Raw genomic sequence first — 23,236 nt, forward strand, 5'->3', positions numbered from 1 at the left:
GAGAAAATCTGGAAACTAAATATTTGGCCAAAGGATATGAAGCAGTACCTATGTTGGAAACATTTGGTCGAAAAGGAATACTGGTTTTGTGGACTTTTGGAAGAGCATAAAGCCTAGTGCAATTAGTAATAGGTGGAATAAGTGATTTCTTCAACTGCGTTGGAAGAATATGAGAAGATTTGATAGCACTTTTAACTTTCGTGAGGTCCAAAGTTGAAGGATCTTTAGGGATCGAGCAGTATGGGCCTTCATTTATCAGTTTAGAGACTCCAGTAATATATGTGTGTTTCTCCATAACAATGATCTGTCCGCCGTTATCAGCTTTAGAGATAATGGTATTAGTATCAGAATGAATTTCACGTAAGATCTCATTTTCCTTTTTGCTAAGGTTCGAACCCAAAGATTTGTCGTTAAAATTAACGTTATGAGTAATTAGGTGGCGGATTGTATCCTTCTGCATTTCCGAAATTTTGGAGAATTTAAAGGCTCTCTCTATAGGGGCGATGATTTGAGGAACTGAAGGTTTAGATGCCTTTGAAAAGTTGAAATTATATTTTAATACTTTTAACTGATCCTCCGAATGATTCCTATTGGAGATATTAACGATGGGGTTAACGTTTACAGTGGGAAGATTAGCTAGATAGGTGGGACTATCCGACTGGTGTGTAAGCTTAAGGAATTTAGAAATAAGCACATTTTTATGCCATTGACAAACGGTATCGGTTCTAGACCAGGATGTATGTTCAAATGCGGAAAAATTTTCAGTTGAATTAGCAATTCTTAAATGGAGGTAATATAATTCAAATTCAATTTTAGATAAATGTTTCCGCGTGTCCCTTATAATATGACGAAGAAGTGCCAATTTGAATTTATGCAAAAATTTTTAAACGTGAACGGAAGCTTTAAGGCTACATTTCATATGTATAAATTTGGGAATGATATTTTGATGTTTGCATTTAAGTAGAAACTGTAGATGATTCAAGAATTTCGTACGCTTAAGGCGTAACTTACAAAATCGGTTCCTGTCAGTGGACATATTGTGAAAAGGGTACAAGCAAGAAACCAGTGAACAAAACAAATATAATTCCAAAAGTCCAAAAAAGGAATTACTTATAACATGAAAAACACCAATAATGAAGACAATTTTCATCAACATATGACAAAAACATTCCAAACGGAGAGAAACATCCAATACTGAAAACCAATAGCCACGTAGAAAGGAGCAACGAAATTCAAAATCGTGCACGTGGTAAACCGATATAAAGTAGAATTTGCTCGAAAATGCCGGTTGATAGCATAAACCAAATCCGAAAAACTAATAGCCACATGGAAAGAAGTAAATAAAATGGTGTACGTGGTAAAACAATAAACAGTAAAATATTCTCGAAAATGCCGGTTGATAGCACAAACTAGACTAGACGAGAAACACGCTAATGTGACAATCAAAATCTTAAAAACAACCTTGTATTTAGCATAAGTATATTGAAACACTCAATTGATTTCGAGGGCAGCTAAAGGTTCCTCCTCATCAGGAGAAAGAAATGCCTAGAAAGAAGAAAAATAAAGGGGAAGGAGTCTCAGAAACACGTGGTCCTTATCAGCTCTGCACGTGGTTATAACCGGATTTTTAATCAGAGTTACACTGGCCACCTACTTTTACTGAGCCAGGCTATCTGATCAAACATGTAACACAAAGGACATAAACATGTAACACAAAGGATATAAGAAAAATTAGCAAAGTTAAAAATATAGGGAGCGAGGGGCAACTGCTCCTTCACGCTCAAAATCTGAACTTCAAATAATGGAAAGCAACCACTGAACGGATTTTTATACCTTCTGGTAGTACCAAACGCGAGGAGGTAACGCCATCTATCGGCAAAAATAATTAAATTAAGATAGTAGAATTTTAAAGGCATTAGGATGGACTGGATTGGACTTCAAATCATTAACTAAACATGCTAAATCTTTGTGAATATGAAAAGCCTCAAGAAAATCTAATTCACCTATGGAAGAAGCCTTTTGGATAATTTTTTGCAGACCCAAAGTCAAAATTATGGTTAAATGTCCAACTATGATACGCTATTGAAGACTTGTTGATTTCGCCTTTTCTGACATAAGATTCATGTTCCTTGATACGAAACTTCAACGCTCTTTTTGTTTGGCCAATATATCTTAAACCACACTGACACGTTATACTATAAATTCTCCAAGAATTCAAATTGGCACTTCTTCATCATATTATAAGGGACACGCACAAACATTTATCTAAAATTGAATATGAATTATATTACCTCCATTTAAAAGTTGCTAATTCAACTGAAAATTTTTCTTCATTTGAACATACATCCTGGTCTAGAACCAATACCGTTTGTCAACGGCATAAAAATGTGCTTATTTCTAAATTCTTTAAGCTCACACACCAGTCGAATAGTCCCACCTATCTAGCTCATCTTCCCACCGTAAACGTTAACCCCATCGTTAATATCTCCAATAGGAATCTTTCAGAGGATCAGTTAAAAGTATTAAAATATAATTTAAACTTTTCAGAGACATCTAAACCTTCAATTCCTCAAATCATCACCTTTAAAGAGAAAGCCTTTAAATTCTCCAAAATTTCGGAAATGCAGAAGAATACAATGCGCCACCTAATTACTCATAACGTTAATTTTAACAACAAATCTTTGGGTTCGAATTTTAGCAAAAAGGAAAATGAGATCTTACGTGAAATTCATTCTGATACTAATATCATTATCTCTAAAGCTGATAAGAGCAGACAGATCGTTGTTATGGACAAACACACATATATTACTGGAGTCTCTAAACCGACAAATGAAGGCCCATACTGCTCGATCCCTAAAGATCCTTCAACTTCGGACCTCATGAAAGTTAAAAGTGCTATCAAATTTTCTCATATTCTGCCAACGCAACTGAAGAAATCATTTATTCCACCTATTACTAATTGTGCTAGGCTTTATGCGCTTCCAAAAGTCCACAAAATCAGTATTCCTTTTAGACCAATTGTTTCCAAAATAGGTACTGCTTCATATCCTTTGGCCAAATATTTAGTTTCCAGATTTTCTCCTCTACTTGCTAACAATATTCACACTGTAAAAAATTCTGTTGAAGTCATTGATAAATTTAAAATCATTTCTCCACTTTGTTCCATTTGATGACAAATCACTGTTTATTAATGTTCCGGTCGAAGGAGCACTAAATTGTCTTGAAACTAGGCTTTGGGAATTTCACTTCACATATACTGAAATTAATGAGTTGGTTTTGCTTACTAAAGTCTCTCTAAGTCAAACCCACTTTGTTTTCCAAAATGCATATTTTCGTCAAGTTGAAGGATTGGCTACGAGTAATCCTCTCAGTCCAGTACTTGCTGACATTGATATGCACTATTTTGAGATGAAATTATTTGATAAACTATCTTTTCGTCTTTGGATTCGGTATGTTGACGACACATTCGCACTTTTTGACTGTTATAAAGAAGATTTATCCAAGATTCTATCTATTATGAATTCAATTGATCCAGCCATCCAATTCACTCTTGAAATTGAATCCAACAATTCTCCCCCTTCCTTGATATTCTTATAATCCGCAATGAAACTGATTTTAGCACTACTGTGTACTGTAAACCTTTGCAGTTTGTTTACCACCCCATGCCAAGTCATGCCACCCTGTTAAGCAAAACATGGCTTCTTTTTACTATTATGTATTCCACGCGCTTAAAGTTTGTTCCTCTGAATCTTTATGTACCAATGAACTTAATTATTTCAGAGCAGTTGCGATTGACCGTGTATTTTCTCCCGTGATTATTGATAAAGCTGTTAAAAAATTTTCAGATTCCCATTAAAGAAGACATTCCACTGTTAGAAATAATATTAATGACCTTGTCTTGCTACCATTTTATCCTTCTGTTAGCTATAAAATTGCATGGATTCTCTTCAATTTTCAAGTCGGTTTCTCCCCTATTAATAAAATTCACCCTTCAATTCTAAAAGATTGCGTTTCTGTCTTGAATTCTTGGGGAATTTATAGTATATCATGTCAGTGTGGTTTAAGTTATATTGGCCAAACAAAAAGAGCGTTGAAGTTTCGTATCAAGGAACATGAATCTTATGTCAGAAAAGGTGAAATCAACAAGTCTTCAATAGCATATCATAGTTGGACATTTAACCATAATTTTGACTTTGGGTCTGCAAAAATTATCCAAAAGGCTTCTTCCATAGATGAATTGGATTTTCTTGAGGCTTTTCATATTCACAAAAGATTTAGCATGGTTAGTTAATGATTTGAAGTCCAATCCAGTCCTTCCTAATGCCTTTAAAATTCTACTATCTTAATTCAGTTATTTTTGCCGATAGATGGTGTAACCTCCTCGCGTTTGGTACTACCAGAGAGTATAAAAATCCGTTCAGTGGTTGCTTTCCATTATTTGAAGTTCAGATTTTGAGCATGAAGGAGCAGTTGCCCCTCGCTCCCTATATTTTTAACTTCGCTAATTTTTCTTGTCCTTTGTGTTACATGTTTGATCAGATAGGTTAGCTCAGTAAAAGTAGGCGGCCTGTGTAACTCTGATTAAAAATCCGGTTATAACCACATGCAGTGCTGATAAGGACCACGTGTTTCTGAGACTCCTTCCCCTTTACTTTTCTTCTTTCTAGGCATTTCTTTCTCCTGATGAGGGACCTTTAGCTGCCCTCAAAATCGATTGTTTCAATATACGCTAAATACAAGGTTGTTTTTACGATTTTGATTGAACAGCTACATACTTCAAAGAATGCATACAATTAATTGTTCCTTAAACAAATTTTAAAATAAAACTCAATTCTTTTAAATATTAAATATAACAAAATGTTCAAGGAAACATTTCCTAACTTCAAAAGCATCTCAAATTATAAAACCGAGCGAGTGCAACCAAAATTACCCAGCTCTACCGAACTTATCAATTTCAAAAGCAAAATACTTTCGCAAAATTGTTTAAAACAAAAATTATATACTCTTGAGAAAGTGCAAATTGTATTCATGATCTAATAGGCAGCGAAAAATTTTACACAAACACAAATTACAGCCAAATCCCTATTTAGTAATCTGAAGAAGCAACATTAATTTCATTCTAATAAAATAAGATTAACAAACAGACTGTGTAAAGTAAAATATCTATACTTACTTATCAATTTTTATGCAGCGGTTTTGCTCACTGAATGTAGAAAAACTCTCTGGTCCAAAAAATTAATAGTATAAACATCAAGTCTAATTTCCATCAAACTGCACTTAAAAATACCAGATGTATAACTTATCTATTATATTATTTTGCAAGAAATAACAAATATTTATTGGATGGATGTTAACCTTTTCAAATATTCAGAGGTGCAAATTAGGTTGTGTTAATTAAATATAGGAAAGCTCACAAGATCAATCTGTCTAAGGGAAGGGATGTCTTCATGGAAGACTTTCCAGTAAAACTGTCTCATATTCACGTTAGAAATGGGGAAAAACAATCATGCAGCCATCCAGTTTGCCTAGAATCAAACACAATATTCAGTGGTCTTAAACCACTCGGCCAGTGGTAGAGCTTCCCAGAGGTCATACTTTTTTTATTTACTTAAATTAGAGAGACTTAGGCACCCAGGGTTCATACACATTTCTGCACACAGAAATTAAGTACTTTTAAGGACCAATAATGAAAAGAATTAAGGACCTATGAGCAAATGAGAACTGAATAAATTCAATTAAAAATATTATCTATGCCTGAAATTCACTTTTGTAATACCATTCTAAAAATAAAATAGATCCCTAAGTACGAAGCACTTTTATTAAACATTAATTAATTAACATTATTATTAATAAGTTTGTGAATAAAAATAAACTTTATGCAATTTATCAAGTAGCATTAAATATTATAGACTTATAATAAATAGTTGGACATATTTGAAAGAAGATAAGTGACATTTACGTTTTACTATCAGTTAGCTTTATGTTGATTTTTTTATATTTCATTTTGTCACATACTTGTTCAATCTAGAGCAGTGATTCTTAACCTTTTGACTAATGTGTACAATCTAAACAAAAACTGAAACCACAACTCTTGAACAAAGCTCAGATCCCATAAATTTATGAGTGTTAGAAAAAAACTCAATCAGGATGTCGGAGTTTTAATTTTTGAATTTAATAGTTAAAAATACTTTGCTTCTTTGCGTACCACCTATTTTTCTCTTGCGCACCACCAATGGTACGTGTTGAGAACCCCTGGTCTAGAGGTTTAGTAAATAGCAGGTAGATTTTATGTCAAGCGTCATAGGTTAAAATGAGAAGTAAGATCATAATCAGAATGATTCATAACAAAAGACTGAATGTTGCCACCGCTGCTGCTTGTAGAGAGAGACCTGCTGATGAGAACAAACCTGAAAGGCCTGATGTAGGCACAGTTGGCAAGTTTTGAAAGTTAGTTGGGCTTTGTTTGATGCAGTTAGTGTCGTAGCTCCGTGCAGAGAGTTTCAGGGGTTATCACCCAGTTAATATACTTTAAGGTTTGACCAGAGGTTATACGTTGTTTTGTATTATTTTAATTCTCACTAGATACAAAGAATAAGTTTTACTTGAATTTTTTGTGTTTTATCTTGTGACTACAGTGAGGATTAATGAAAGGCAATAACTCGCTTTAATACGCAGAGATAATTTTTAAGGATAAGCAGTTCATTATAAATAATTAAATTAGGTAGTTAGATAACCTTCGTCATTATGGATTTACATTATCATTATTAAATTTTATGTCTTTTTTAACACTATTTATTTAAAAAGCCATATTAAAATCAAAAGCTAATAAAATTTCACAGTTTAAAATAATGTAAATTATGACATTTGATTCTTAAGCAATATTAGGATAATTACACATTAAAAGCTACAGAACATTTATGCCTTGTAACAACAACACTCAACAAAATATTTATGAGTCATTTTAATTTGAAGCTTTCCCAAACACTTTGGCTAATTTTTATAGATTTCCTTCTCTTTAAGCATCTTTTCTAACAATAAGAAATTTGTCTCAATACCCAAACCAATGTTCTGACTAGTTTCTGCTAACTTGTCAACCTCTCCACAATATATCTATGAGGGTTTACTTGATCTAGTAAAAGTTAAATAGGTCCAACTCCCCTCCAACAGACTTGAAGAAAATAATTGCTATGTCTGAAACATAATATCGGACAAAGCCTTAAATAAACCTCTTATTTAAATAGAACTTGGAATATAAAGGCATGCTCTGATGCTAAAAAAATCAATTACAGCTCATGGTGGCGTTATATTAAACAAAAACAGTCAAATTCAAAATAAAAATGTGGACTAGTGGTAAAAAATTATACAATTTAATTTAAGCTGGCTCAGTAACTCTATCATATGAGAAAATAGAAACGGGAAATTATAGTAAAGGCTGAAATCATAAACAATTGGGTAATTTACATGATAATTGTACATATCTTTGAAGAATAATTTTCTTCATGTATTCAGTTTCTTTCTTCAACAGCTTTCCTTTTCATTTTAGAATTTTTGGATTTAAATAAGGATTTCTGTTATTCTAAAATAAAATTTTTTAAAAAAAGTGCATTTAGAATGTATAGAAAAAGAGGCTAATTTTATTTCTTTAGTAATATGAATATTCAGAAGAAATATGAAATATATATGGTAAGGGCCGGGTACAGAGATGGTGTGGCAGAATTTTTAGAATTTAGTGACACACCGAGCAACAAAATCTAGAAATGGGAAAACTTTTAGAATTTAAAGCAGACATTGGAAGCAGAATTTAGAAAGGCACTAGGCAGCGGAAAGGATGCACAGAGATTGCATCAGGAGGAAAAATGCCTAGTGCTAGCTCGGTGTATGATGCATTAAGACATATTGGATGAATCTTTTAAATTCTACGTTTTCAATTTTTTATTAATAAAAAAATTCCTTTCTACAACGCCAGCCCATGTGATAAGATTATAAGCATTTTTGATGTATTTAATACTTGTGTCTAGTGAATTCAAATATTATCGACAAAAAATTACAAATCGCCAAAATGTTGATAAGACGTCAAATTCAGAATCGTTTAATTAAAGTAAAAAGTTGTTTAAGAGCTTTTCATTAGAAAAAAATGAATTTCAAAATGCTTATGTTTCACTTCTTGCTTAGAAACTATAATACCCCACCATTTATATTAGAAATGGAAGCAAATTATAACCCATAAACCCATTCAAAAGATAACCATATATGTCAGTGAATATTCCTCCAAAATGGTAATTCACACTCAAAATGGCAGTCGTAAAAACAGACAGACATTTCTGATGATTAAAATTAAGGACCTTCTGTTGATTTTGGCAAAAATTAAGGACATTTAAGGACCAAAAATCGATTATAAAAAACTTACGGACTCTTAAGGACCGTACGAACCCTGGGCACCAGCATTATTATACATGAAATATCTTAAAGTATCTCAACAATGTTAACATTAATAAAGGAAATTCTTATAAGCATTTTCAGTTCCATTACTAGCTGCTGGTAGTAAGCACTTTTGTATCTTTAAATAATGGAACAAACAGTCTATAAGGAAAGATAAATCATTTAGAATTAAGATATAAAATAATTGCACTGGATTTATTCAAAAAAATTTTCTTTAATGTGGAAAGTCACTTGAAGGCAAAATATCATTTCCGATTAATTCTAAGAAATGAGCCCCCAAAATCCTATGGTACAATGAAGCTTTTAAAGATAGGAATATATATATATACATATAATATTTCTCCACGTGTAGGCATTTTAGTTCCTCTTCCACAGCTTGAAAGTTAACAGTAGTTTACTCATAAATACTTCTCATTTGTTATTTCCTTTCTGCATTTATAAAATAAAAACCATTCATGAATAAACTACCTGTTACTATCAAGCTATGATGGGGAATTGCATGGGAAAATATATTATACATATTACAAATCTGAAAATTATTATAAAACCACAAGTTTATTAAATATATACTTTTTTAAATAGGGATTTGACTTACTTTGAATGAAAGAACCTGTTAATAATACAGCAATAGCCTAACATTATTAATCTTCGATTTTGCATTGTAATACACATTTTCATTAATCCTTGTTTTTATTTCAAATTATTTCACCATACAGTACCCTTGGTGATTCCTCATTTTCCCCTAAATTATTAAGAAAACTAATACATGTATGTCTACATGATGAGAAAAAGCAAATATTAATTCCCAAATTTTCAGCATTCTTCTTATACATGAAAAGAAAAGACAAATATAACTATATGTCTGCATATTTAAAATTCTTTAAAAAAATGTCATACATTTTTTAAATAAATCTGAACTTCCTTGATATGTAAGTACATAACTTCTTTTGAACATTTCTAGGCTTGATTAGACATTATTGAAACAGGCCGACTAAAAGACTTCATAACATATTTGAAAATGAAAGAAAAAATACACTTTCTTTAAAATAAAAACTTAGACAATCACAATGATAAAAACTAATTACGTTAAATGAAATTTTAAAAATAAATAACAAGTGGTACTTTTTCATTAAAGCCATATGCTTGATTTCTCTCTCTTTTTTTTTTTTTTTTTTTTGATTATTTTCTTGGCTCTAGGTATCATCAGTCTGTTTTGGCTTTTTTCTTGGTGATAATTGTTTTTATAGCCATTGCTCACAAGACTACTTTTTTCATCTGATGAGTTTATAATTTTTTTTTTTTTCAATGGATTCCGCAGCTTTGGATTCGCCAAAGAAGCAGCTATCCTATTTCTTCAAAAAAGAGATATTTTTCCCCCATTAAAAAATTGTGTTCAAATAACAACCTCATGAAATTTAAATGACTTAAAAATGAAATGGCTTGGCAGTTTTACAAATGTGCCTTGTTAGCTTAGGCAATCTTTTTGTTACTGCCAATTCATTTAGTTATGGCATCAGGAATTAATAACTATTGGTAAATGAAAAAAAAAAACTTGCTTCATAGTGAGTCAGAGCATAATGACAGCCGATTGGAATAATTACATAGTTATGTGAAAATTCCTTGTTATCTCGCCCTAACATTAAAATCAATGGATACTACAAACTGTGGGAAAAGTTTAGGTTGTATTGTTTTTCACATGAAATTAGAACACATTCCTTGATGCTGTTCTTGGAATGTTTTGTTCCAACTTGTATTAAACCACAGGGAAACGAAAAGAAAAAAGACAAAATGGGTGGCATAGTTTTAATGAAAAAGGACCCAATTAATTAAAATAATGTTCACTTACCCAGATCAAGAAGAATATTCATTAATTTAGTATGACTAGGCAGCAGCGCAACTTGACTTGAGCTAGTAAAATACACAAATTTTTAAAATGCTTTCATAATAGCTCAAAAAGTACAAAATTTATTATTAAAAAATGCTCATTTTTCATGTTTTATCACCAGTTAATATTAAATGACAATTAATTAAAATGTAATGTATTTTTAATCAAAAGCATGTACATTACAAAAAAAAAAATTACAACTAAAATGTTATGCACTAACTTCTTTGCGACAGCATGTTGTTGAACTAAAAACCCTATGCAGACGGGTGTGTCATACACACATCAGTCCCAAATGTTGCTAGCAGCTGGGCGATGCACTGGTGCATTGTCGCTTGCATTGATTTTCCACACAGGTGTGGCATATATGGACATTCAAACAACACGTTCTTTTAGAATTTTTTTAAATCACAAGATGCTTTCCACATCCACTACAGTTAGATTATTTGAACATATATATTGTTGACCTTGTGTCTGTGATGTACTTTCCGATTCTGGCGATTCATTTAGATGTACAAGCAGATGATACAACGTAAACAAAACCCAGCTGATGCGCAGTTGGCTTCAAGTGATATACAATGGTCTGCAAAAATTAAGGATGAGACGGTTTTTTCAATATAACTTTGTACAAAAGCTTTCCAAATCAACACATTTAATACCGTAAGATCCCCAATACGTAAGGACATGAGTAATGAAAGCAACACTTACTAAAAGAGAAATCAGAGGGATAAAAAGAAGCTTTATTGAAAAAGTAGCATGGAGCGCAATGCGACTGAAGGCCGAAACATCCCTGTGATGGGTGTCCAGCAAGAAACATCCGGTCTTTAATAGGGGATATGATTTCCCCTGACTACTAGGCAGGTTTCACAGCGTCTGCCCATGCTGAGAATGAGGGTGTCAATGAGTTGTTGAGGCATTGCTGCCCATTCGTCTTGCAGCGCCAATCGAAGTTCCGGAATCGTTACTGGTGGCAAGGTACGAGCTGCCAAGCATCTGCCTAGAAAATCCCAAACATGCTCGATGGGATTGAGATCCGGAGATTGTGCCGGCCAATCCATACGTTCAATATCCTCACTCTCTAAGAGCTGTTTGGCAGCTGACGCTTAGCGCCTCTAAAAAGACACACATATGGAAGAAGAATCTTGTTACAATAACGAGTCCCGTTGACTGAACCTGCATCGAAGATGTGAAGGTCTGTACAACTACCAAGCATTATGCCTCCCCAAACGAGAACACCGCCACCTCCATACCTGTCCCTTTCACAATGATGTTCGAGGGATGATTGCGGCTTCCCCGCTATCTCCATACGAGTATGCGATGAGAATCGCTACTCAGACTGAATCTGCTCTCATCTGTAAAGAGTACTCTCCCCATTCATTGTCTCTCCAATTCTGGTGTTCCAGGCACCACAGAGAACGCCTTCTCCGATGGACAGGCGTTAGAGGTACACACCGTACAGGGCATCGTGCAAACAGACCACCACCATGCAGACTTCTGGCCACGATAAAACGCGATATCGGTCGTCCAGTCGCCTGTGTCGTGTGTCTAGCGATTTCTCCCGCTGTCTTACGTCTGTTTCTTCTGGCCTGTAAGGCAATATACCGGTCATCTGCGGGTGTGGTTCTCGTGGACGACCACTACTAAACCCCCGGATAGCTGTTCCTGCAGTTTGAAATTGTCTCCAAAGTCGTGAAACGATGCTGTGAGCTATTCCGAACTCTGCAGCCACACTTGTCACACTGTGGCCTTCCTCCAACTTCCCAATGATTCGACCTCGGGTAAAAGCATCCAGATGTCGTCTAACAGATTGATTATTTGCCATTTCTTGCTGAGGCAGCAACTCAGTGTGATTTTAACTGCTATACAGCGTGCAATCTCTTTGCCAGAAATACTGACCTTACACCGACAACATGCTTTATATTACTCAGACACTCCCCCCATTACGTCTACCTGCATATCTGCGCATGTGCTACCGTACATCACCTTACTTAATCTCCTGATTGGTCTTTCTGTCCGCTCTGCCTCTTTGTTCAGCTGATATGCTAATTTTTCGACTTCGTCCTTAATTTTTGCACACCAGTGTAAACACTGAACAGTTTCGGATGCTTCAAATTTGTTTTTATCCTATGGAAAGACTGCAAATGGAGCTGTGGTTTTATAAACTTCAGTTTGTATTCAGTTTGCATCTTCTTTAGATAGCAGATGTAAGTTTTTGGCACTGAGTAAAAGAGTTAAACTAATAGCACAATGTCTAACAGATAGAAGCTTTAATGGAAGAAGAGTATATTCGAATTGTAAAGCCCATGAACAACTATTTTGACACCAAAAACTCTAGATTTAAGTGAGAATAGCATTTTTGATACCGAAATTTTCTCAAAAACTGAACTGGAAGTTTGTTTTGCTTTTAACTCACAATCCAGCAGAACAGTAGCTACTTCATCATGAATTCAATCTGTTAAGTAATCGAAGCCTTATGAATTTATGGCAATTGCAGAAGTAAACTTAAATTCAAAGTTATGTGAATGAAATTGATTTTTCCACCATCTTTTTCGATAATCTAATGAACATAATAGTTGAAGAATCTAATTTCCATGAACAGAAGATGAATCAAAATCCATTTTAATCCAAAATCAGCATACTCCTCCAGATGTGCCTAAAATGAGGAGATTCCTACGATTAATTATTCTATTGGGATGGAATTAAAATGTTCAACCTGAAAATGTGTTTCAGAACTAATGAAATGATAGCAACTAGATTATCACACACTGTCTCCTTTCTGAATCATTTATGCTATAATACTTGATCACATATTTTATTTTTTACGTATGTTTAGATATAGATTTAAGCAAGTTTTTTACAATATTTCATCAAGATGAGTCATATTTTATTTTGCATTTAGATTTTAATTAAATTATTTCAGAATCTCTTGATATTCTGTATTTATGATTATATTACTGCTAAATATCATTACAGAAAAAATCAAAACAATTGATAAAAAAATTAAAGAGTTTTTTTTTTTAAAGTCAGGCTTAGCAACATGAAATATCCCATCTTCTTAGATCGTACTATGGCAACAATATACAGTCTCCAAGGTCTGCAGAATCACCTTGGAGACTGACCTTCCATGCTTAGCTTTTCGCTTTACATTATACTATACGTTACACTATAGTTCTTTACATGCTAAGTGGAATGCCATCATGTAACAGGATTAACTGCTGATGCATATATGATACACTTGTCATGAAGGGGTTAATAGAAAATGAAAATGGGGCAGATTTAACAAACGTGAAGTCTAAAGATATAATATAGGCTGTTATACCACATTTGATACAAATTCTGACATTTTTTACCTGCAGAAATAAATTCCAGATATAAGAAAATAATAATAATAATAATAATAATAAACAGGATTTCAAAACATGAAAAATGAACAAAAGTTAAAGAAAATAGGTTTAAAATGTATTTCTGCAAAGAAAATATCAATTTAGTATTTTTCCAAAAATTATTTTTCTAATTCATACATTAAATCAATAAGACAATGGTTTTCAAGTATTGCACTTAAAAAAAAAGTTAAAATAGTGAGAAACATGCTATTCCAGAAATAAAGAATTTTGCAGAAATGAACTACATTTTATAAAAATTATTTTGAATATATCTAAAATTTGGTAGAAGTTATATGAATTTATAACTTCCCCCCCCGGTAAATATATATTCTGTAACCAATGCTTTAATATAAACTTCGCTGTTAATATAAACTATGCTAGACTAACTGTAGCAACCATGGTGCTCTGGTGAGTAGCCAGAGAAATACTTCAGTAAAAGCCAAGTGATGAACCTGGTATCAGACTCTTGCTCTGTAATATTCTTAAAATTAAATGTGATGCTCGTGTGTAACTTAAACCTGTTAATAAATTATTGTTACACTATACAGGACTATTTTATGACTCCCCTTACAATTCTATATTTAACTATAAATGCCGAATAGATTGTGCTCCCATCCAAGACATCAAGAATAGGCCAAGGATAAATTTATAGCGAATCACTTAATTGGAAGTCAGTATATGTTGTCACCTGCCTTAGTCACTGATGCACATGCTGTTCCTCCTTATTTTACCCATCCTTTGCTTTGTTCAACAAAAGTTTGTCAACAGGGAAAAAAACACCACTTTTTGTCTTGTTTGGCACAAGAAATGGTCTCTTTTAAATACTAAATAGAACCTTTTCAGAATTTTAATCCTGAGTTAACTGTTCCTCTTGCCTTTTCATGCGAAAAGATGGAAGGGAAGTGAAGGAGAGTGATCATAAAACACTTTTAACATTTTTTTTTTTTTTTTTCCAATTATGGAATGATTTATTCAATTCTCATACAGTCAATTACCTTGTGGCACTAACAAAAGCCCTTTTAAGTAACTGTAACGTACATAATAATTATATAAATTAATAATTCTGCAGATAAACTTAGTAATATATTATATACTGAATAAACATTTGTTTGAAATTCCTGCAAGTTCTATAAATATCTACAGAAGATTAAGATAATTTGGATCAAATAAAATTTAATAAGAGAAGTTATGCTAAAGATCATTGGAGGTAGAGGAATGAAATATGCACAATTTAATTTTATTGCTGAAAAATACTTTCTTTAGTAAATACTAAAATTAAAAATCAGAAAATTTGGTGATCTGCTGGGAAATCCTTAGATGTATTGAAAAACTGGGAGAGTCTGCAGCTAATAATTAGTGTGATTATGAGTTAAGAATGCAAGTGTTTTGTAATGTTAAAAAAAGGTAGACTTTTAAGTATGGAAATTAGGATATTATTAATTTTTGTAATACTTTGATGAATAGAAATAAGCACTATAAGTAAACACAATGATAGAAGTGTGGTATTTAACTAAAAATGAGAAAAATTTGAGTTTTTGCTGAAGAATCATAACATGAAACTTGGAAATTTAAAACTTTTTAAAGTTATTTGGACCAAATGTTTGAAATTCAAAAAGGATGCTAAAAAAATTATGTCTGTTCTAGAAAAAAAGTAGAAAAAAAGAAATCAGTGTTCAAAGTATATATATTTGAAACTGTGTCATTGTAATTTAGAGATTTAGGTACAATTTTAAATATCATACAGCTTGGTGCAAAAGTTCTACTTCATGAAAGCATGCTGTATTTTGTGCATCTAATTACAATTTAAAAATTAATGAAAATAACATAAAAACATTATAATCAATTCAAAGATAATTTTTGAAAGACTTCAAAAGATTTTTTCAGATATAAAATAATGACACTATTGTAAATATTATGCATCAGAAAATGGAAAAAACTTTAAAGTTAATATAAATTATTTATCTATTAATTTTTATTTACTTCTTAACTCTGCATACTTTTCTAATTTAAAAGAAATAAGATTAAAATTGCAAAAGATCACATATTTTATATTTTAATGAATTTCATTGCATTAAGAGATATGAAATTATTACACTATTATTAATAAACTTAGTTTCTAATAATTAATGCATATAACTTGGGCATATTACTTAAGTTTCATTAGGTCATAAAATTAGATAATACAAGCATGAAATTATAGCTTGAATTCTTTAAATTGGTTTTCAGCTTCAATATCATATAAATATAGTCATATTTTATCAAATTTCATCCAAACCAATACAAATTTTAGCAACTATACTCAAATTAAAATTCGCAAAACCGCGAACAATTACGGAATGCTATATTCCTCCACTGAGAATTAAAGTAGCTCTGTCATCCCTCATCTAATATCAGGAGCATAATTTTGCATGCACCCTGCTAATATGCAACCTAACTCTTGTGCTGACAATTTCAAATTATAAATGTGCAAAACATTGTACAAATTTAACAATTGTTTATTTCAATAATGCTGTGCCAAAAATAAAGTAACAATTGCAATAACTGTATCTTTCCTTTAATGCTTTATGCCAACAACACCCTAAGTTACTTTATTCAGGGTTCATACACATTTCTGCAAATGGAAGTTAAGTACTTTTAATGACCATAAATGAAAAAACAATTAAGGACCTATCAGCAAATAGAAACTAAATAAACAAAGTCCAAAGGTTTATGCAGATTTTATCTCTGGCATAAATTAAATTGAGAAATAAAATAATAATAAGCATGACTCATAACAGAAACCTGCGTTGCCTGCACATCTGCTTCCTTAGGGACAGAGAACCACTGATCACAAGAGATGTAAATGCCTGTCACAACAGATGTAAATTGATACACTTCATCTGACCTCATTAGTGTTATAGCTTCATGTAGATTTGCTGGAGTTGTAACTCAGTTAATATACAGAATGTAACGTAAAGTTTCAATAAACTGAAGCACCAGAGGTGATGGTTGTTTCATATTATTTTAAGTCTCAATAGCTGTAAGGAATGAAGTTTTATGTTAATTTTTATATTTTTGTGCTGAACCTTACATTCACAGTAACGATGAAAGAAAGGCAATAACTCACCTTATCATGTAGAGAAAACTTTTAAGGATAAGGAATTAGTTACAAATAATAAAATTATGTAGTTAGATATCCTTAGAGATATTCTAAAAACATACATTAAAAAGGACTAAGAACATTTTACAGCAGTTATAATTTATGATATTGATTCTAAAATGATATTAGTATAATAACGCATCAAGAGCTACAAAATATTTATGTTTTGTAGCAACAACAAGCAAAAAAATATTTATGCATCTTTTCAAATTGAAAATTTTCCAGATATTTTAGCTAATTTGCACCAGTTTCCTTATCTTTAACATCTTTTCCAAGTTTCTTTATTCCAATAAATAAATCAGTGTTCCCACTTGTCTCTGCTTCATCTCCTAATCTGCTAATGTTCAATGATGTACATTGCGACAAAAAAAAAAAAAGGGGGGGGGACAGTTCTGTATCTCCCATTCTACTGGGCCGATTGGCAAAATTCAACTTGTGTTTTTCATGTCTCAAAAGTGCAACTTAGGATATCTATTAGATTTATACATACAGCATTGTTTTAATATAGATAGTATGACATGAAATCGCACTTTTTCTCAAATAACATACCAATTTTTTTCCCACATTTTGATTCTGTGACTCAAATTATAGCAAAGTGCCAAGTTTTCTAAAAATCACACGAGTAGTTTTTAAAAAATTAGCTCTCAAAATTTTAGCTCCTCAATGTTAATTGAATTCGATATATATATATATTAAAAATCTCTCCTTATTTTTTAATTAAACTTACTTGATTTCTTCTTCCAGAATTCAAAATTTAGGATTAATCCAAATATAATTTGTGCACTTTTTATGATTTATTTTTAAATATATTTTACAAATTTAAAAAAAAAAATTTGCATTATAATAAAATTTTTAACATCCTAAAGTAGATGTATTTGTAGGCAAACCTACAAAAAAATTAGAGTTCTTTATTCAAAATTTTCTAAGATATACGTGAATTTACACATTGGCACATTTTAAAATTTGGCATACATGTTATAAGCAACAATAACAGCATATGTGGTTTACACACTTTCTTAAAATTATTTAAAATATTGAACCATAACTTTTTTTCTGCTCGTTTACAATGAAAAAAAGGAAACGAAAATAGGCTGCCATAAAGTAAGAAGTTCGCCAACTTGGCGCAAACTTAAAAAAAAAAAAAAAAAAAAAAAAAAAAAAGAGAGAGAGAGAGAGAAAGCACCAAGATACATTTTTAAATTTCTCAATAAATCTCACACTAAATTTTACAAAATTTAATATTTAAGCACAATTTCAGAAAAAGTCCCATTTTGTGTCAAAATACCTATATTAGAACAATGCTATATATAAATCTAACATATATCCTAAGTCGTGCTTTTGAAACATGAATAACGCAATTTGAATATCATCAAGCAGCACAGTAGAACGTGAGATATAGAACTGTTCCTTTTTTTTTTTTTTTTTTGGCAGTGTGCTTTGAAGGATAATTTTTTCTCTTTTACGAACCCTGCTATTACATACATAAGATGGCTTACATCCTACAAATTTAAATAATTAAGAATTAGATTGATATAATTAAGCATTCTGAAGTTCAAAAAGTTATGGTATAATGCAATACTTTATAATTATGTAGGCCATAATTAATTAATAAAATGCTGCATAATTATTAATTAATTATGCTGCATTTGATTTCATTTTAATATAGTTGACAAGTGGAAGTGCTTTCATTTATACGACCTTGAATTTCACTTTAAAATGGTTGATGCAGACAAATGTAAAAATTATACATATATATTTTATAATAATACAATCACCAAATAGATATTAAAAGAACAAATATTTCTCAAAACCGCTTTAGTATAAAGGAAGCTAAAAACAAAAAAGCACAGAAAGAAAAAGAAAGTATTACATGGTACATTGTACATGGTTACAGTTGTAAACGTGAAAGTGAAAGAAAATTCAAGCTCTGAAGAATTGTACTTTGTTTCCACTTTAATTAATCTTGCGTTTCATGCATATATATAGATAAATACACATACATGCTGCTTATATATGAAGAAATGATATCACTCATCATACATAAGTGCATATTGAGATGCCATGATCTATACTTGTAGTTTAGAAATGCATACAGCCTCAGTATGCTTTCAGATTTAAGAGTATAGTTACATAAATTCTTGTGTAAGTTACATAAACATAAAGCGGTATGAATTTTGATTCTCCTATTGTGAAATTACAATTAGGTGTTTGGCCCATTCTAGTCTTTATAATGGTCCATAGGAAATAAGGCTTAAAGGGAAAGATAATTACTTTGGAAACAAAGTTTAAAATAGTAAACAGATTAACAACTGCAGAATGTTCAACTTTGGTGGCAAAACATTTCGAAATACATGAAGTAACAATCAAAACATATTTAATTTTTTTAATTAGTCAGATAGTCCAAATGTAATACATGGATCTTCTATAAATTTAAATCGCACTTCTTACATCAGAGACTCAAGTATGGAATTAATGGGAAAAGCATGAATTATTTGGATAGAAGATAATATCCAAAAGAAAATGCCTATTGATAATAATGATATAAGGACTACAGCAAATAAAAGTTTTAATAGCATGAAGACTAAAACAACCATTAATTTCAAACCAACAGAGTTTTCAGGGAGCAAAGGATGGTTCATGAAATTTAAAAAGAGATTTTCCTCATATAACATAAAAATAACAGGAGCAATGGCCTCAATGGATGATAAGGCAGTTAAAGAATACTCAAAAGAGCTATGCAAAATAATTGGAGAAAATTCTTATACTTTGATCAACAAAGCTTTTCTTTAAAAAAAAATTGCAATGCAGAACATACCTGTCTCAAAATAAAAGATCAGATGCAAAATTTAAGGTTTCAAAGGAAATTATATCTGTTCTTTTATGTAACAATGTTTCAGGTGTTTGCCTAATAAAACCTATGCATATTAATAATTTCTTAAACTCAAGAACAATGAAAGGCTTGAATGAAAGCAATCTCCTTGTGTATTGGAATGCTATTAAAAAACCTTGGGTCACAGATGCAATATTTTGAAACTTGTTTTACAATTATTTTACTTCCAATGGTGAACTTTATATATGAGGGAGGGAAAGTACTTTAAAGTAATTTAATTATTGATAACACACCCGAACATCCAATAGATTTACATCATGATAATGTGAAATTTGCATGTTTACCACCAAATACAACATCACTAGACTGACTGCTTGACCACTGTATTATTTCAACTTTCAATGCCTAATACTTGAAGAAACATATTTTCAAAAAGATTTTTGATAATAAGATACAGACAATATACCTAGTGTTAGTCACATTTGATAAAATATTCTATTGCAGACTGAAAAAATCAAGTTAGAAATCAAAAATGTCTGCTGGTGGTAGCCAGATGTGATTATGGTGAATGAATATCTGGCCAGATGTGATTTTAAGTGAATATCACACACCACCTTACAGAATGAATATTCTGATATTAAAAGATTGGCACATCAAGCAGGAGGAGAAGGATTTAATGCTATAGATTAAAATGAACTCGTTGATTCCACATCTGGCAAATCTGAAACAGATGATGATGAAGAAGTTCCAATACTTAACTGTTAAGTACTATAGATAAAGGACTTGCAGTAGTTAAAGAACTGGAAAATTTCTTTGTAGAAAATAATCTAAACGTGGCAAAAAGTTTAAAATTTAGAAGATAATTGCAAAATTGATTGGCTTCATCTTGACATATCTCAAGGAAATGAATTAGAAAAAAAGCCCTAAACACTGAGCAAATTAGCAGTAGTTTAGATATACCATGAAGAAGGGCTGCCACATTATTAACAAGTGAAGATGACACAGTATAAAAACATTTTTAATTTTTTAAGTATGCTCTGTATAGATGCATTAAATTTAATTTAATTAATGCATTTTTATTTTAAAATGTGTATGTAAACTGCACACAAAAAAAGGGGAAGCGTTCTAGATCTCCTTTCTACTGGGTTGATTGACAAATTCAACTTGCGTTTTTCATGTCTCAAAAGCGCGACTTAGGATATATATTAGATTTATATATATCAGTGATCTAATATGGGTATTTTGACACAAAATCAGGCCTTTTCTGAAATAATATACCAATTCTTTTCTATATTTGAATTCTACGACTCAAATTGCGCCAAACTTTCGTAAAAATCACATGAGTGGTTTTTTAAAAAATTAGCTCCTCAATGTTAATTGAGTTTGGTATATATTTATTAATCTCTCTTTTTTTTTATTAAACTTACTTGATTCTTCCTTTCACATTTCAAAATTCAGGTTCATTCTAAATAAAATTCATCCGTTTTTTATGATTAATTTTTTAAATTTGCATTTTTAAATAATTTTTATAAATTTTTCAAAAAAAATTTTGAATTATAACCTATAAAATTTTTACCGTCATCTTAAAGTAGATGTATTTCTAAGCATATCTGCAAAAAATTAGTTTTTTTATTCAAAATTTCCAAAGATATATGTGAATTTATATATTGGCACATTTTGAAATTTGGCATATTTGTTGAAAGCAATAAAACATCAAATGTGGTTTAGACACTTAGCTAAAATTATTTGAAAGTAAGAACGATGTGACCTTTTTTTCCCGCTCATGCACAATGTAAAAAGGTAAGAACGAGGTGTCTTTTTTTCTGCTCCGGCATAATGAAAGGGAAAGGAATATTGGTTGCCATATATTAAGAAGTTTGCCAAGTGAATTATTCTTATTAGCAAACTGAAAAAATTGCGCAAGATAAATTTTTGAATTTCTCTGTAAATTTCCCATCAAATTTTACAAAATTTAATATTTAGGCATAATTTGAGTTGTAGAATCGAAATATGAAAAAAATTGGTAGGTTATTTCAGGAAAAGTCTGATTTTGTGTCAAAATACCTAAGCTAGAATAATGCTATATATAAATCTAATATATATCCTACGTCGCACTTTCGAGACATGAAAAACGCAATTTGAATTTTGTCAATCGGCCCAGTAGAATGGAGAACTGTCCCCTCCTTTATTTTTGCACAATGTATATACCTTTTTATTTTACAGAAAAATAAATACTGTTTCATATAGATTTGTTAAATTTATTACACGAGTATTTCTTTTCAATATGAACTGTGGACTCAAATAGCAAAATTTCAATTTACATGGCATTTTCGGAAAATCAATCCACCATGTAAATTGAAGGCTACCTGTAATGTGTTCAAGGTTTATTGTTTAATTAATGAAGACAAGAAATCTGCCTAAATCTTTTAATTAGTCTGCTAAGAAGAAAGAAAAGAAAACTTTCTGGAAATTAGTATCACAGATTTCAGTGACACTGTAACAGCAATAAATTTTTAATAAAACTGAACTGGTCTATTTAACTATGTTTAGCTCAGGAAAGTTTAATTTCATAATATGGTTACCAGAAATAAAATCTACTTAGCTGTAGTGAGTTCAAAACAGAAAAGATTTGTAACACTTACTCGTGGACTTTACTAAGGGCACCTTGACTGACTAGAAATGCTATGCAATTATTCACAATATCCAAAGACAGACACCGATAATCTGATAAAGCGCCTTCAAAAATAGCACTTTCGATGTATGCTTGGCACTCTAGAGACAACTTCTTACAATCTGGTAAAACTTCATTTCCCCTTACAGCTAATTGTTGGCAGATAATCTAAGTTAATAAAAAAAATTCAGTCAATTATAAGTACAGAAAATAACCAGTACAACAAATAGGGATTTCTGTTTCATATTATATGAAAAATTTTAAATATGAAAAGTAAAATATTTTATTTCTGTAAAAGAAAAAAATTGCAGATGAAAGTACAAAGAAGATAATCATCATAAATGCAAATTTTAGAAACAATTATCTACCAAAATAATTACTTTTCTGCACACACATACTTTCAGGTACAGGTTGAAGAAAAAGCCACTACCTTTGCTTTCCTGTAGGTATACATTACATATCACCTGGCCTTGTTAACTGTAAAGCTTCTGCCCAAATTTTGAACAGAATTACCCACGGGGACAATCTAAGGGTCTTCCACCTCTCTTATCCTACTACCAACTTCTTCTAAGGAATTTTGGCTCACCGTGTATTTTGAGTGGCCCTTGCCATACTGACACTACAGTCAAAAGTCGTTAATCCGGACTCGTCGGGACTTCGGCGATTCCGGATTATCGATTTTCCGGATTATAGATCATCAGTTTAAATCTCGTAAGATAGCATGCAGAAATTCTAAAATTAAAAATATGAAACCGTAATTTATGAAATAAAGAACAATTATAATCTAAAGGGTATCAAAATTTACAAAAAAAAAAAAAAAAAAAAAAGCTTAATATTTATTTGTTTACTTTATTAAACATTTCTTTCAATGTAAGTTGTTTAAGTTGCTTCA

The 23,236-nt window shown here is 31.3% G+C and overlaps 1 protein-coding gene across 1 annotated transcript in view; it reads right to left on the reverse strand.

Moving 5' to 3' along the window:
* Nucleotides 1-23,236, reverse strand: part of Gnpat (dihydroxyacetone phosphate acyltransferase) — a 99,139-nt gene that overhangs the window by 5,959 nt on the left and 69,944 nt on the right. Inside the window, 2 exon segments of the mRNA XM_085821987.1 lie at nt 10,286-10,347; nt 22,316-22,512. Coding sequence (XP_085678113.1) covers nt 10,286-10,347; nt 22,316-22,512 — 259 coding nt within the window.

The sequence above is a fragment of the Stegodyphus dumicola genome, chromosome 8 (genome assembly GCF_044657685.1).
Source record: "Stegodyphus dumicola isolate Sdum_Otavi_A_Nest chromosome 8, ASM4465768v1".
Classification (NCBI taxonomy): domain Eukaryota; kingdom Metazoa; phylum Arthropoda; class Arachnida; order Araneae; family Eresidae; genus Stegodyphus; species Stegodyphus dumicola.